The sequence below is a fragment of the Pituophis catenifer genome, unplaced genomic scaffold, assembly GCF_029215685.1.
Source record: "Pituophis catenifer annectens isolate HBS135680 unplaced genomic scaffold, rPitCat1.0.hap2 SCAF_1, whole genome shotgun sequence".
Classification (NCBI taxonomy): Eukaryota; Metazoa; Chordata; class Lepidosauria; order Squamata; family Colubridae; genus Pituophis; species Pituophis catenifer.
In genome coordinates this window covers 33174-50749 of record NW_027256881.1, presented here as the reverse complement: position 1 = coordinate 50749, position 17576 = coordinate 33174, and the positions used below count along the sequence as shown (strand labels likewise).

At 43.2% G+C, this 17576-nt stretch overlaps 1 protein-coding gene across 1 annotated transcript in view; it reads right to left on the bottom strand.

Moving 5' to 3' along the window:
- Positions 1-17576, bottom strand: part of ULK2 (unc-51 like autophagy activating kinase 2) — a 154058-nt gene that overhangs the window by 106459 nt on the left and 30023 nt on the right. Inside the window, exon 4 of the mRNA XM_070931981.1 lies at positions 1020-1052. Within this exon, the coding sequence (XP_070788082.1) occupies positions 1020-1052 (33 nt within the window). The remainder of the gene's footprint in view (positions 1-1019; positions 1053-17576) is intronic.

The following is a 17576-nucleotide window of genomic DNA, read 5'->3' as shown; positions in this document are numbered from 1 at the left end:
TTTATTGGTAGCACATTTCCTTAGCTGTTCTAGGTTTTGCAAGGCAATGTATGGGTGAATGGAAAAAAAAGAGGACTTTTAATAATTACTTCTGTAAATATAGAACATCAAATATTAACCCACGTATATTTTATAGCATAAATCACATAACACTATGCATTGGAACCCAAATCTTATGGATCAGAAATATTTTGGGATGGATTTTCTTTGGTAGTGTACATACAGTAGTGGCCAAAATTGTGGAAACCTTTTGGGAAAAGTGTATTTTCTAGCCGCCCTGAGTCTTGGGAGAGGGGCGGCATACAAATTGAATTAATAAATAAATAATAAATAAAACTAGCTAATAACACCATTTTTTTTCAATGTAATACAATAAAATTATATATCAATGGAAAGATAATTTAATCAAGAATGTAACGCAATAACTTTTATGAAGGATTTGCTATTAGAATAACAGTTACAATATATACAATAAGAAGAAAAGTGAAACACATAGTAAAAATGAGATATACAAAAATGATCCCCATGTCAGTTAATATTTAGTTGGGTAACCTTTAGCATGAATGACGGCCTTACAATGTCTTCCCATGGAGTGAACCAAGTCTTTTACTTCTGCAGGTGTTATGTGAAACCAAGATTGAAGGATTGTTTCTATTAACTGGGGTTTATTGCTGGGTGCTTCTGACTAACAAGTTTCTTTAGTCGGCTCCATAGATTTTCAATTGGGTTAAGAAGGTCTGGGCTATTCCCAGGCTATTCCAGCAGTGGAATAGGATTATCTTGAAACTCAAAAAAAAAAAAAAAAAAAAAAAAAAAGTGATGTTATTAGCCATCAAAACTCAAAAATACACTTTCCCCAAGAGGTTTCCACAATTTTGGCCACTACTGTATGTACTAAATTTAGAACAATTCAGGGGATCTCTAACTGGTTTTGGGGAAGCTGGGGAGACTTTAGGATGACAAAAGGAAAAATAACTCAAATTTAGCCACAAAGAAATTCAAATCATAAATATACACACCTCCATTACGAGAAAGACAGAGTTGGGCATTTCCTGAAAGAAAGGAAAAAAAGAAACATCTCATTAAAGAAGAATAATGGAAGCTTTCTTACAATAAATAATTCCTTTTCACCCACCCGCCATTGGAGATATTTACGGCATTGACCACAAAAAGACAGAAATTTATTGTTCGGAGATAATCAGTTTTGATTTTGAAATTGGCACGATGCTCAGCTTTCAAATACAGCTTTAAAAAAGACAAGCGTAGACAGTCATAGATGTGGATTTTGCATTACAAACCACCAAAGAAACAATTATAATTGGATACAGAGCAGTGGCGGCACAGTGGTTAGGAATGCTGTATTGCAGGCTGACTCTGCCCACTGCCAGGAGTTCGATCCTGACCTGCTCAAGATTGACTCAGCTTTCCGTCCTTCCGAGGTGGGTCAAATGAGGTCCCAGATTGTTGGGGGCAAGAGGCTGACTCTGTAAACCGCTTAGAGAGGGCTGTAAAAGCACTGTGAAGCGGTATGTAAGTCTTAAGTGCTATTGCTATATAATTTTATATCTGGCAGGATTGTGCAGTTCTTTGGATCTATGGTGCTTTGGAATAACTGAAGGCGATTTCATACCAATTTTTTTTTTTTGCAAGTCCGTAACCCAAATTCATTTTTTTTCTTCCCGGGACTGTGCTACAATTGTAGTGGGCATTTACACAACTCCAGGAAAAGACAACATAGCTGCTTTAAGAAGTTGGAAGCTAGGCAGTGGAAGAGGGTAGAGGTGGGAGAAATATCTAGATTGAAAAGCCAAGAAGTAGATAGAGATAAAGATCCAAGAGAGGAATATGGGAGGCAAGTTAAAAAAAAAAAAGCATAGCAATTAAAAGTATTGAAGCGGGCAAGAGATGATGGATAGATGATTTCTCCTTTTTGTTGTTCTGACTTGCTTTTATTTTTCTCTCTTTCTTTGATTTTTTTAGGCAGGTGACATGATTAGAAGTTAGGTAGGATAGAAAGAAAACGTTTTTTTTAAATAAAGGGTGGCATTTATTTATTTATTTTATTTAGCGTATGGCTGGTCCCACACAATATTAAAACACTTCATTTTTACAGGTTAAAACAATTAAAACAATTTTAAAAAAAGCAGTAAGAAAAAACCTAAGAGGAAAACAGAAATAACATTTCAGCGTTTAATGTCGAGTTCGGAGATCCAGTCAGTAGCTGTCGTTACGCAGAGGAAGTCCCTAAAATCTCCTGGATACCTTCTGTTAGAGCATTCCCTCGCTATATGTTGGATAGTCTGTCGAGGAGCCCCACAATTGCATTGCGCTGAAGGTGTCTTTCCCCATTTATACAAGGAGTCGGCACACACCCCATGAATCGTTCTAATTCTATTGTATGTCACCCATATGTGTCGGGGTAGATTAATATGCTCAGAAATAGAAGCAGAAGAACTGTTGTGGCTCTGACCCCCGAGCCCGTCTTATCGGAGGAAGAAGGCTCCAAAAGGGAAGGAGAGGAGTTGGCCGGGCCTCCCTCTCCAGGACCCTCCTCTCTGGCAATGCCTCAGGTGTCTCCCGACGGAGAAGAGATTGGCCAGGAGCCAGGTATCTCCGAGCAGTTGCAGTCGGACAGTGACGGAGATGACTCTTGGCTGGATCCACGCCAGCATCGGAGAGATAAGCGCACGCAACAGAAAAGGAGGCGTGCCAGAGATTAGGCTGAGTCCCTGGACCACACCCCACAGGGTATAAAAGGGAGCATGGTGGCCAGTCAAGCCTTGTGAAGAACAAAGCTGAAAGCTTCCACGCCATTCTGCATTGCCGGACTTTTTGCTATAGACTTTGCTGGATTATATTTGGACTTGATTTACTCTGTAATTATTGAACATTTTACTTTGATGTACCAGAAGCAGAGAGAAGTTCTCTCCTCCCTTCGTAAGTAAAAGACTCTTGGCAGGCAGCCACTAGGTTGCTGCCAAGTTCCGTTATCAAAAGGGAGTTTCTTGTCGGCTGGTTTGGTTTTTAACTCTTGGACATCTGTTGGTGTGCGTGTGTGGGATGGGGACAGAACAAGAACACCAAGACTGACGCTGAAGATGTTACCTAGCCTGGTAGCGAAACATTCGGGAACCAAACCCACAAGCTCGGAGGAGGAACCTTCACCTTCATCCTACACCCGAGCTACAGATATTTGCCACTTTTGCAAAAAAAAAAGAAGCTTCCTTAAGGCAGAGAAAGTTTCTTCTATAGCAGGAAGTGTCAAACTCAAGTCCCGTGGGCTGGATCCGGGCCCGGGAGGTGCTTAGATCTGCAGCAGCACCGACCACAAGGATGCCGTGACGGTCGTAAGTGTGAAAAACGGACCCAAGTCCCATTCCTCTGTGCTGTGGTAATTTCCAATGGTCACGAAACGAATGGTTGTTAAGCCGAGGACTTCCTGTATTAACTTTGGAGTAAGGGATCAAAACCCACCCAGGGTCTTGAGATGTCATGTGGCTGTTATGTACTATCACCTGCCTCCCGGTTACTCATTGATAAAAAGTAAACAGCTCGTGGGAAGGCTGCTGGGACGGCCTTCAGCTCTCCCACTGGCAAATGGGGCTCCCCCAGTAATGACACAGCTCTTAAGTTAGCTGGAAACCCCCCCCCCCGAGGGGGCGGGATTGTTTGCATGGAAACACACATCCTTTTTCACCGAGTTATGGTCCTCGCTTTGCAAACACAGCCCTTGGACTTAAGCGTCCTCACACGTCCTATTCTGAATTTCATCATCATCAGCCAAATTATTTAATTCGTTTTATTCTATTTTAAATTTTGTATTTATATGTTTTATTCTATGGCTGTTCACTGCCCTGAGTCCTTCGGGAGTAGGGCGGTATACAAATTCAATAAAATAAAATAAATAAAATAAAATCATTTTAAGCCATGGTTTACCCACCGCAGGATGAAGGCTGCTTCCGCCCGTTTCCAATCCATACAGGTAGTCCTTGACTTACTCAATTGTGGTCATTAAGACGAGGACTACCTGTACAGTCAGGTAGTCAACTGGGCCCCAACTGGACCAGTTTCCCCAATTGGGCCCGCCCAATGAAACAAACAAAACGTTCAAAAATTAATATATTTACAGCAGTGGTGGGTTTCAAATTTTTTTACTACCGGTTCTGTAGGTGTGGCTTGGTGGGCGTGACAGGGGAAGGATACTGTAAAATCTCCATTCCCTCCCCACTCCATGGGAAGGTTACTGCAAAATCCCCATTTCCTCCCAATCAGCTGGGACTCGGGAGGCAGAGAATAGATGGGGGCGGAGCCAGTCAGAGGCAGTATTTACCGGTTCTCCAAACTACTCAAAATTTCCATTACCGGTTCTCCAAAATTGGTCAGAACCTGCTGAAACCTACCTCTGATTTACGGTATGTAATAGCAAGCACATCTAAATTATATTAAAGTAACGAAAATGCATTTACAATCATTTACAATTGAGCAACCCCTAATGTTTGGGAATTGAAAGTTGAAAAATTTGACATTCCCTAGCCCACCATTCTCTGTCTTGTTTTAGGTCTCTTTCGTGGACGCTATGGATCCAGTGGGATCCATTCTATGACCATTTTATCCAGTGCGCAGAATGGATTCTGAATTTATTGGCCGAAAAAGATGCTATTTGGTTTTCACCAAATGCTTGACTGAGTATCCTGCAGATTTAGAATAGAATAGAATAGAATAGAATAGAATAGAATAGAATAGAATAGAATAGAATAGAATAGAATAGAATAGAATAGAATAGAATTTTTTATTGGCCAAGTGTGATTGGACACACAAGGAATTTGTCTTGGTGCATACGCTCTCAGTGTACATAAGATACGTTCATCAAGAATCATAAGGTACAACACTTAATGATAGTCATAGGGAACAAATAAGCAGTCAAATCATATTAGGAAACAGTCAATATAAATCGTAAGGATACCAGCAACAAGGTTACAGTCATACCAGTGGTGGGTTGCCCCCGGTTCTATAGAACTGGTAGTAAAACCGGGGGAGGCTCCGCCCACCAACCATGACATCACCAAAATGCTTCTGTGCATGTTCAGAAAAGCCCGCTGCAAACCAGTAGTAAAGGTAAGTAGAACCCACCCCTGAATCATACAGTCATACGTGGGAGGAGATGGGTGGTGGGAACGATGAGAAGATTAATAGTAGTGGAGACTTAGTGAATAGTTTGACAGTGTTATACAGCGGTATACAAATATGATAAACAAACAAACAAACAAACAAACAAACAAACAAATAAATAAAAATAAGTGTTGAGGGAATTATTTGTTTAGCAGAGTGATGGCGTTCGGGGAAAAACTGTCCTTGTGTCTAGTTGTTCTGGTGTGCAGTGCTCTATAGTGTCGTTTTGAGGGTAGGAGTTGAAACAGTTTATGTCCAGGATGCGAGGGGTCTGTAGATATTTTCACAGCCCTCTTTTTGACTTGTGCAGTATACAGGTCCTCAGTGGAAGGCAGGTTGATAGTAATTGTTTTTTCTGCAGTTCTAATTATCCTCTGAAGTCTGTGTCTGTCTTGTTGGGTTGCAGAGCCAAACCAGACAGTTATGGAGGTGGAGATGACAGACTCCATAATTCCTCTGTAGAACTGGATCAGCAGCTCCTTGGGCAGTTTGAGCTTCCTGAGTTGGCGCAGAAAGAACATTCTTTGTTGATGACATTTTTGATGTTGGCTGTCCATTTTAGACCGTGCGATATGATAGAACCTAGAAATTTGAAATTTGAAGGTCTCTACTGTATTTCTGGACCACTGTTCTTATCTTTGGCCAGGCTACTCTGGAGTGACTGTTTTAAAAAAGGTAGTTCTCGTCTTACAACCCATTCATTTAGTGACTGAAGTCAGAACGGCACTTAAAAAAAAACAACTGTCTTATGAACATTTTTTTCCACATGTAGGACTGTTGCAGCATCCCCCGTGGTCGCGTGATCAAAATTCAGAACGCTTGGCAACTGGCTTGTATTTATTTATTATTTATTTATTTTGTCGCATTTCTAGGCCGCCCAACTCCCAAGGGACCCTGTATTTATGACAGCTGCAGTGTCCCAAAGTCACGCGATCCCTTTTTGCAACCTTCTGACCAGCAAAGTCAATGGGAGAAGCCAGATTCACTTAACAATTGCGTGACTAACTTAACAACCGAAGCGATTCACCTAACAGCTGTGGCAAGAAAGGTCGTAAAAGGGGGCAAAACTCACTTAACTCTTCTTGCTGAGCAAATAGCAATTTGGGGCTCAATTGTGGGTCGTAAGTCGAGGACTAACCTGTAGGCCAAAGAATCTAGAAGACGTCCGCAACCTATTCTTCTAGTTAAACGTCAATAGGTAGGTAAATTATATATAAACCTATATATCTACGGGACCGCCTGCTACCACCAATAGCCTCCCACCAGCCAGTACGCTCCCATAGAGAGGGGCTCCTCCGGGTGCCGTCGGCCAAACAATGTCGACTGGCGGCCCCCAGGGGGAGAGCCTTCTCTGTGGGGGCACATACGATCTGGAAACAGCTCCCCCCGGAGATACAGAGGATCCCGGATCTGTGTACCTTCCGTCGCGCGCTTAAGACTTTCTTATTTCATCAAGCTGGCCTGGCCTAAATCTTTTCCCCTTTTAAATGTAAATTTTAACTTGTTTTTAAATTATGGGATATTTTAAATTTGTCTCAGCCAAATTATTCAATTCGTTTTTATTCTATTTTAAATTTTTGTATTTATGTGTTTTATTCTGTGGCTGTTCACCGCCCTGAGTCCTTCGGGAGTAGGGCAGTATATAAATCCAATAAAATAAAAAATAAAATAAATAAATAAATAAACCTGTCTGGAGTTGCGCCATGCATTTCTCTAAAAATAAACCACTCTGCCCCTAAAGCGAAGCAGAAACAAAGGGCCCAATAACCAGGCATAATCTGAATTGCAAGGTCTAAAAAGAAGAGAAAGAGCTTACATAAGTGTTCTGAATAATACCACTCGCTGCAGAGCCCCATAAGAGAATACAAGCTCCGGAGTTTTATTTCTAATGAGGCCTCTGGCTTTACTTTCCTTTATTGGAAAAGAAAAATTAAAAAAAACAGACGAGACTCAGCAGAGAAAAGAAGGCAGAGAAGGGAGACCACTGCAGGCTGCAGCTGAGGCCAGCAAAATGCATGTATAGGCAGCTGACAAAGGAACAATACAAGGATGCACGGGGGTGGGGGTGGGGGGGTGGCACAGGATCAGTGGTTAATTCCAGGGGGTGATGGAAGCAACGTGGTGGCCCGCCCTGGGATGAGGCTCAAAAGGGTCTCCTAAACGGGAGGCCCAGCCATCAGCTGCTCATGACAGGAAGGGTCCAGTGAGAGCATTTAGACCACTCTATTCCCTTTCCTGAATATCCCGGCGTACTTGTCTGCAGTGTCCCCTCATGACCGACAATTGATGTATTTATTTGTATCCTGTCATTATTTCTTAGAAATAACCCATATCCACCATGCCTTTGTCCTATTTTCCCCAAAACAACAACCCTGTGAGATGGGTTGGGCTTAGAGTGTGTAACTGGGCCAAAGTCACCCAGCCAGCTTTCATGCCTAATGGCGGGACTAGAACTCACCGTCTCCTGGTGATTGGCCCAAAGTCACCCTGCCGGCTTTCAGGCCTAAATTGGGACTAGAACTCACCATCTCCTGGTGATTGGCCCAAAGTCACCCAGCCAGCATTCATGACTAAGGTGGCACTAGAACTCACTGTCTCCCGGTGATTGTCCCAAAGTCATTCAGATGACTTTCATGCCTAAGGCAGGACTAGAGCTCACCTTCTCCTAGTGATTGGCCCAGTCACCCAGCCGGCTTTCATGCCTAAATTGGGACTAGAACTCACCGTCTCCTGGCAACTGGCTCAAAATCACCCAGCTGGCTTTCATGCCTAAGGCGGGACTAGAACTCCCCTTCTCCTAGTGATTGGCCCAGTCATCCAGCCAGCTTTCATGCCTAAATTGGGACTAGAACTCACCATCTCCTGGTGATTGGCCCAAAGTCACCCAGCCAGCATTCATGACTAAGGTGGCACTAGAACTCACTGTCTCCCAGTGATTGTCCCAAAGTCATTCAGATGACTTTCATGCCTAAGGTGGGACTAGAACTCACAGTCTCCTAGTGAGTGGCCCAAAGTCACCCAGCCAGCTTTCATCCCTAAAGTGAGACTAGAACTCACCATCTCCTGGCAACTGGCTCAAAATCACCCAGCTGGCTTTCATGCCTAAGGCGGGACTAGAACTCCCCTTCTCCTAGTGATTGGCCCAGTCATCCAGCCGGCTTTCATGCCTAAATTGGGACTAGAACTCACCGTCTCCTGGCAACTGGTGATTTTGAGCACTCAGCTGGCTTTCATGCCTAAGGCGGGTGTTAGGATATGGTTTGAGCCTAACTATGTTGTCCAGGCAATATAAGTGTACTGTTACTTTATCTGTATATGTATTATGTGGCTTTTAATGCTGAGTCATGCTGTAATCACATAATTACTGGTTGTAAGAATATTTAAGCAAGGTACTGCAACGTGTTCAGTTGCTGCTATGATATGCTGTTGAGAGGTTGCTGCTATTGATGATAAGCTATCATTGAGAGGAGGTGCTATCTGTAATTATCATTGGATGGATCTGCAACCATCGTGGTTTGTGAACCAGAGTGAGTTTGTTATTCTAACCAACTACTGTTTGTTGAGTAAGAAGATTCTGTAACTACTGGACTGATTTACTGGCAAAGACTTGGAATTTGTTTAAAGACTATGAAACTGTTTTTCTACTATAAAGTAAGCTTTTAATAAACCAGTTTGCTTATCTCTTATTCATTGCTCTCAGCAACGTTTCTCTGTGCAATCTACTCTGCTGGTTGGTAACACAACAACAATAACCTTAACATTGGGACTATAACTCCCCTTCTCCTAGTGATTGGCCCAGTCATCCAGCCGGCTTTCATGCCTAAATTGGGACTAGAACTCACCATCTCCTGGCAACTGGCTCAAAATCACCCAGCTGGCTTTCAAGCGTAAGGCGGGACTAGAACTCACAGTCTCCTGGTCTCCATCCTAGTGCCTTAAACACTAGACCAAGCTGGCTTTCTCTGCCTCCTGAACTGCCTGAAAAGTCAATATCAATCAGAACAGAGCTGGAAGGGACTTTGGAGATCTTCTAGTCCCGTGATGGCGAACCTATGGCACGCGTGCCACAGGTGGCACACGGAACCATGTTGCCTGGCACGCCGGCTCAGCTCTCAGCCTCTCTAGGAGACTCTGGAGGCTGGGGACAGCAAAAAAGTCACTGCCTGTCTAACCGAAAGTTGGAAAACGGGCCCTTTTGAGCCTCCGGAGGATCTCCGAGGGGGTGGGGAAGGCTGTTTTTGCCCTCCCCAGATGCATAGAGAGGATCTGGAGCCAGATGAGAAAGAAAAACAGGCCTACTGGGCCATCGCGTGCCAGAAGCGGGGGTGGGGCAGGACACATAGAATTATGGGTGTGGGCACACACGCACGTGAACTTCCCCCGCCTCCCCCCCTTCCTGGCACGCGACAGCAAAAAGGTTAGCCATCGCTGTTCTAGTCCAACCCCCTGCTCAAGCCGTGGCCTATACAAATATTCAGACGAGACAAATAATAAATAATAGACACATGGTCCGAATAGCTGGGATCAAACTGAGAAAAAGAAGAAAAGCCAGAAGAAAAAGGACTCAAATCCAAGCCTTAGAGGCAGGCCCAGAGTTCAAAGCTGAGCGGCCAGCCAGAGAACATCAAAAAAGACCTGGAGTTGTGCAGCAACACCAGCCCGCCCACACAGATGTCCTCAAGATGCCCTGCATGCTATATTTATTGTTACTATGGGGGCAGCAGTAAAAACTTTGAAAGGGAGCCAATGGGATTAAAAAAAATCCCACACGCTGCACGGAGGAGGATGCCTGTAACCTGACCAGTAACTAACTCAGTGGAGACTAATGCTGTATTTGTTTATTTAGTCATGATTATGTAGGGTATATTGGAGGTGGTGACTTTTTGAGAGCTGTAGGCAACGGAATTTCATTTTAATGTATGCCGATTAGTGTACATTCAAAGTGACAATAAAGCGGTGGCTCAGGGGCTAAGACGCTGAGCTTGTCGATCGAAAGGTCGGCAGTTCAGCGGTTCGAATCCCTAGTGCCATGTAATGGGGTGAGCTCCCGTGACTTGTCCCAGCTTCTGCCAACCTAGCAGTTCGAAAGCAGGTAAAAAATGCAAGTAGAAAAATAGGGACCCCCTTTGGTGGGAAGGGAACAGCGCTCCGTGCGCCTTTGGCGTTGAGTCATGCCGGCCACATGACCACGGAGACGTCTTCGGACAGCGCTGGCTCTTCAGCTTTGAAACAGAGATGAGCATCGCCCCCTAGAGTCAGGAACGACTAGCACATATGTGCGAGGAAAACCTTTACCTCTATTCTATTCTATTCTATTCTATTCTATTCTATTCTATTCTATTCTATTCTATTCTATTCTATTCTATTCTATTCTATTCTATTCTATTCTATTCTCTCTTCTCATTGCTATTCTACTCCTCTACTCTACTCTACTGTAAAACAAAAGGGCCCCCATTAGTCCAGGAAAGCAAAATAAAGCAGCCACAGCAGAATTAATCTTACAGGCACAGTCAGTCCTTAGCTTACGACCACAACTGAGCCCAACATTTATGTTGTTGAATGAGAAATTTGGTGAGTGAGTTTGTCCCATTTCACACCACATTGGTTAAGGGAATCACTGTAGTTCTTAAATTAGTAACAAGGTTGTTAAGTGAATCTGGTTTCCCCCCTTGACTTGGCTTGTCAGGAGGTCGCAAAAGGGGATCACGTGACCCCGGGACACTGCAACCGTCTTAAATACGAGTCAGTTGCCAAGTGCTGAATTTTGATCATGTGGGGGATGCTGCAATGGCCCTAAGTCACTTTTTTCAGTGTTGCTGTAACTTTGAACCAGGGGTGAAATGCTCCCGGTTTGGACCGGATCGCCCAATCCGGTAGCAATGGCGGCGGGTGGTTTGGAGAACCGGTAGCAAAAATCCGTGCGCCGTCCCCCATGCCCAGCTGAGCCGTGTGATCATCAGAGGCTTTTTTTTAAAAGCCTTTAAAAGCATTTTTTCTACAACCTCTTCGGCCGAAAAACTGCTTTTAAAAGTTAAAAAAAAAAAAAAAAAGGCCTCTGACGATCGTGCGGCTCAGCTGGGATTGTCAGAGGCTTTTAAAAGCATTTTTTAAACGACTTCTTCAGAGATTATAGAAAAAAATGCTTTTAAAAGGTAAAAAAAAAAAGCCTCTGACGATCCCAGCTGAGTTGCCTGATCATCAGAGGCTTTTAAAAGCATTTTTTTCACAATCTCTTCGGCCGATTTGTAGAAAAAATGGTTTTAAAAGTTAAAAAAAAAAAAAAAAGTTGGCCACGCCCACCAAGTTACATTACCCCCACCCCCACCAACCCACGCCCACAGAACCGGTAGTAACCAATTTTACATTTCACCACTGCTTTGAACGGTCACTAAATGAAGGGTCCTAAGTCCAGGACTACCTTTATCAGCAAAAGAAATGTGGCATGATTTGCTCAACGGGCGCCTCTTCTTTCTTTTAAGCACGGTGCATCTTGACAAAAGTGCTCTTTCTATTTGCTGATGGGCTGCCATCAGCTCTGTGGGAAAACCAGCTTCCTCACTGAACGCTTGGTAACAGCAATCACTCCTAACTCAATCAATCAATCAATCAATCAATCAATCAATCAATCAATCAATCAATCAATCAATCAACCACTGGTTAATTGTTTTCACTGTTAGGAAGTTTCTCCTTAATTCCAAGTTGCTTCTCTCCTTGATCAGTTTCCATCTGTTGCTTCTTGTCCTGCCTTCTGGTTCTTTGGAGAATAAGCTGACCCCCTTGTCAGGTTTCGATGTCAATTCAAATAAATTGCACTCCCAAGCAATTAATCTTTCCTGAAATATTCCATTTATTGAGTACGACAGATCTGGCCCCGACTTCGTCGTAGCCGATACTAACCCTCTGACCCCCAAACCCTTCCCTTTCCGTTCCCCAATTCTCATCTTCTCATTGGCCATCTTTCCAAGTCAGTCTCCCCAGCTTCTGACCTCACCCCACAGGAATGTCCCCCCTCCCATCCCATCTCCTAGGGGATATTATCTACAGAGAAAATAAGTAGGTGAAAAGTCAAGTCTCGTCTTTTTATGGCAGCATCAGAATGCTGATACCCCTCCTCTTTGGGGCAGCCCCTCAAATACTGGAATACTGCTAACATGTCGTCTCCCCCCCCTCGTCCTTCTTTTCTCTAAACTAGCCAAACCCAAATCCTGCAACCGTTCTTCATATATTTTTGTCTCCAGGCTTTTAATCATCTTAGTTGCTCTTCTCTGCACTTTTTCCAAAATCTCTACACCTTTTTTGTAGCGTGGTGAGCAAAACTGGATGTGATATTCCAGGCGTGGCCTTACTAAGGATTACTAAGGACTCGGTTTTTATTTCGGCCGATTGTCAAAATTATTGCAGCTCAGAATCGGTGACTGATCTTTGCCTGCACCTCTTCCCTCCCGAGGCCAGCCTCTTTTCATGTTAGGATTTAACAGTTTTCAAAAAGAGGAACTGTCTTATTATTGATCCAATCTGCACTGAGAGAGTTTGTTTTAGAGCAATTCCCCCCCCCCCGAGCAGCAGAAGAGAGTAAAACCGCAGTGAATATTTATATAACACGGTTCTTAAAATATTTTTGAATCCAAAGTCCTGAGAATCGGGATGTTAAAACATGTTGTTCTAAAGCAGTGGCATCTCTCACACTTTTCTTTGCCAAGGATTTAAAAAAAAAAATCCATAAAAACTACTGGGTGTATTTTTTGGCCCAAGCTAAATGCTAGCCACAGATGGATTCTTAACAACCAAAAACTGCCTCAGTTGTGGATGCTTCAATGAATATGCAAAAATGATTGACATGTGGAGACAGTTCATAACTGCCTGTTACTAGAGCATATCTTATTTATTTTTTATCCCACTTTTATTATTTTGTAGGTAGCTCCAACTGGGGTGAGCATACATAATGCTCCTTCCTTCTCCTATTTCCCCCACACAACAACCCTGTGAGGTGGATTGGGTTGAGAGAGTGTGACTGGCCCGAAATCACCCAGCTGGCTTTCATGCCTAAAACAGAACTAGAACTCACCACCTCCTGGTGATTGGCCCAAGGTCACCCAGCTGGCTTTCATGTTTAAGGCAGGACTAGAACTCAAGAGTCTCCTGGTGACTGGTCCAAAGTCACCCAGCCAACGTTCGTACTTAATGCGGAACTATAACTCACCGTCTCCTGGTGATTGGCCCTAAATCAACCAGCCGGCTTTTACACCTAAGGCAGAACTATAACTCATAGTCTTGTGGTGATTGGCCCAAAGTCACTCAGCCAGCTTTTACACCTAAACTGGGACTAGAACCTTAACACTTGCATTGGTATGACACCAACCGATTCACCGATTAGACATTACAGGTGGCAATTTTTCTTATTTTGTTGCCTGGTATTATTGTGGGCACTTCTAAAATGAGGAACTGAAAGGAAGCCATGGCTGCTAGCCAATCACCTCAGCATCCTGTTTTGCCCATTTCAGGTATCAAGAAATGTTGTGGTCTGTCTGTCTGTCCGTCCATCCTATCATTAATTTACCTACCTACCTACCTACCCATCCTATCTATCTATCTATCTATCTATCTATCATCTACCTACCTACCCATCCTCTATATCTATCTATCTATCTATCTATCTATCTATCTATCTATCTATCTATCTATCTATCTATCTATCTATCATCTACCTACCTACCTACCCATCCTCTATATCTATCTATCTATCTATCTATCTATCTATCTATCTATCTATCTATCTATCTATCTATCTATCTATCTATCTACCTACCTACCTACTTACCTACCTATCCTCTATATCAATCATCTACCCACCCATTCTCTATATCCATCCATCCATCCATCCATCCATCCATCCATCCACCCACCCCTCACATCCTGGACATAAACTGTTTCAACTCCTACCCTCAAAACGACGCTATAGAGCACCGCACACCAGAACAACTAGACACAAGGACAGTTTTTCCCCAAACGCCATCACTCTGCTAAACAACTAATTCCCTCAACACTGTCAAACTATTCACTAAGTCTGCACTACTATTAATCTTGTCATCGTTCCTATCACCCATCTCCTCCCACTTATGACTGCATGACTGTAACCTTGTTGCTGGTATCCTTATGATTTATATTGATATTGTTTCCTGATTGCTTATTTGTAACCTATGACTATCATTAAGTGTTCCACCTTATGATTCTTGGTGAACGTATCTTTTCTTTTATGTACACTGAGAGCATATGCACCAAAGACAAATTCCTTGTGTATCCAATCACACTTGGCCAATAAAAAATTCTATTCTATTCTATTCTATTCTATTCTATTCTATTCTATTCTATTCTATTCTATTCTATTCTATTCTATTCTATTCTATTCTATCCTATCCTATCCTATCCTATCCCTCCCTCTAATCTATCTATGAGTTTCCTTACTTTATTAAAGCATTAATTACAATCCATTCCTACTTTCCCAGGATGAGAGCCAAAAAACGGAAAACGCTTACTGTTCCAAATTACAACCCTGTAAGTTGTCCTTGACTCCTTTTTCAAAAGGAGTTCACTGTCCTGACAATTTATTTTGTCTATCCGAGGTTGAAATTAACCCACTTTTGCTGAAGTTGGCCAGTGGGGTTTGAGTTAATTATTCTAGCAAGGCCAACGGCAGACTTTGGGGCAGTTGACGATTCTGTGCCAATATTTACAGATGTGCAGATTTTTGACTGGACTACAATCCGGCTTACGATGAGCAGCTGACTTTTAACATTGGATGCCAAGGGTTCAAAACAGGAGTTTCTCAATCTACAGGTAATCCTCGATTTATGACAACTGAGCCCAAAATTTCTGCTGAACAGAACAAGATTGAAACATTTGTTAAGTGAGTTTTGCTCCATTTTACCACTTTTCTTGCCACAGTTGTTAAGTTGAATTGCTGCAGTTGGTAAGTCAGTCACCTGGTTGTTAAGTGAATCCGGCTTCCCCATTGACTTTGCTTGTGAGAAGATCGCAAACGGGGGATCACGTGATCTTGGGACATAGCAATGGTCATAAGTATGAACCAGTTGCCAAGCACCTGAATTTTGATAACATGATCATGGGGACTGCTGCAATGGTCGTTAAGTATGAGGATTTTTTCCAATGCCGTTGTAACTTTGAACGGTCACTAAATGAACTGTTCTAAGTCGAGGACTACCTCTATTTCAGTCCTGTAATTTACAACTGTATTCTTCTCAAGGAGCCCTTTACAGGATCCAGCAGAATACCTTTCTAGAATCAGGGGCCCTCCAGGTCTGTTGGGGTGACTACAGATAGTCCTCAACCATTTTTTCACACTTACGACCATTCCAGCATCTCCATGGTCACGTGATCAAGATAAGAGAGCCTTTTCTGCCATGGCCTCTGCCCTTTGGAACATTGTGCACCTTGATGAAAGCTAGCTGGGTGATTCTGGGCCAATCACCAGGAGATGGTGAGTTCTAGTCCCGCCTTAAGCATGAAAGCCAGCTGGGTGATCTTGGGAAATCACCAGGAGATGGTGAGTTCTAGTCCCGCCTTAAGCATGAAAGCCAGATAGGTGACCTTGGGCCAATCACAAGGAGATGGTGAGTTCTAGTCCCGCCTTAAGCATGAAAGCCAGATGGGTGACCTTGGGCCAATCACAAGGAGATGGTGAGTTCTAGTCCCGCCTTAAGCATGAAAACCAGATGGGTGACCTTGGGCCAATCACCCAGGAGATGGTGAGTTCTAGTCCCGCCTTAAGCATGAAAACCAGCTGGGTGACCTTGAGCCAATCACCCAGGAGATGGTGAGTTCTAGTCCTGCCTTAAGCATGAAAGCCAGCTGGGTGATCTTGGGAAATCACCAGGTGATGGTGAGTTCTAGTCAGGGTGGATAAAAATCAATCACTTTTTTTAAAAAAATAAAAAAAAATCAGATTTTTTTTATTTAAATCGGATTTTTTTGATTTTTATCGGATTTATTTTAATAAAAAACTTTTGGGGTAAAAATCTATCGTGAGATAGTTTTCTATTTAAGATAATAATTTAGTTTCTTCAGCCTGAAATGGAGCTTAGCTATGTAGCATGAGGCTGTATATTCTGCAACACTGGGACTATCGGTGAGTCAACAGTGGGTCAAAGGAATAGCAGAGATGACAGTTGTTCTTTAAAAATTACGATTTAAATCGAGTTGATTTAAATCAAGCCTTTTTACTAGTGATTTAAATCATGATTTAAATTGTGATTTAAATCAACTCGATTTAAATCAAATCCACCGTGGTTCTAGTCTCGCCTTAAGCATGAAAGCCAGCTGGGTGACCTTGGGCCAATCATCAGGGGATGGTGAGTTCTAGTCTCGCCTGGCCATGAAAGACTCTTAAGTGTCTCCTTCAGGAAGTCGACCAGAAGAATGAAGCAGGAAGGCCTCTGAGAGACAAACCGGGTGAGGGTGGGGACTCTTGCTGACACAACCCACAAACGAGGGACAAAATCATACCACTGAAGCTCATCACAGCTCAGTTTTGATGACACAATCTCAACCCACGGAGAGATTGGGAGTTGAGGGAGGGGGCAATGGGAATGATTGGCCTCTAGTTCCTGCTCCCAGCCTTTTCAAAAAAGAAAAGAAGTAAAAATACACCATCAACCGTTCCGACAGCCTTTGTGCTCCCACGGAAGGCCAACCCAGCTGGACACACCTCGCCTGACAAGTGAATTCATCCCAGAGAGGCTCTTGAGGAAATATCAATTTCTGCACACAGTTTCTTTCCAACCCACACATTCTCCTGGGCAAACGTCCTTTAAATTTGACTTTAGCGATTGTCATTAGCAAGGGCGGGCGTGCAAAACGAAAACTTTATTCCCCTTCAAATGCCAACTAGAAATTTAGGGGCACTTGGGAAAAGAGAGAAGCCTCCTTTTCCATTCCCTCTCCCGTCCTTCCCGATTATTTCAGCATTTTATATAGCAATCTTTCCACTACTAGTAGCACGGAGCCTCCTAAAACGCAAACATTACGGAATCTGTTGAAGAAATAATAATTTAATATGTTTTTCAGTGTTGTACGCTGCCCAGAGGAGTTAGGAATTTGACAAACAAGGCCTCTACAGCGATGTTTCTTCACCTTAGCAACTCCTTTAAGACGCGTGGACTTCAACTCCCAGAATTCCCCAGCCAGCTCATGTTGGCTGGGGAATTCTGGGAGTTGAAGTCCACGCATCTTAAAGGAGTTGCTAAGGCAGAGAAAAACAGGGTAACGTCACTAAGTTTGTGCTGTGTAAACACAGCACCGGCAAAAAGGGAGGCCAGCCTTGGCGGGAATCCTCTTTTAATCATTTTAGCAGACGATTGGTACAATGGATTGGTACGTTCGGCAGCTCAATC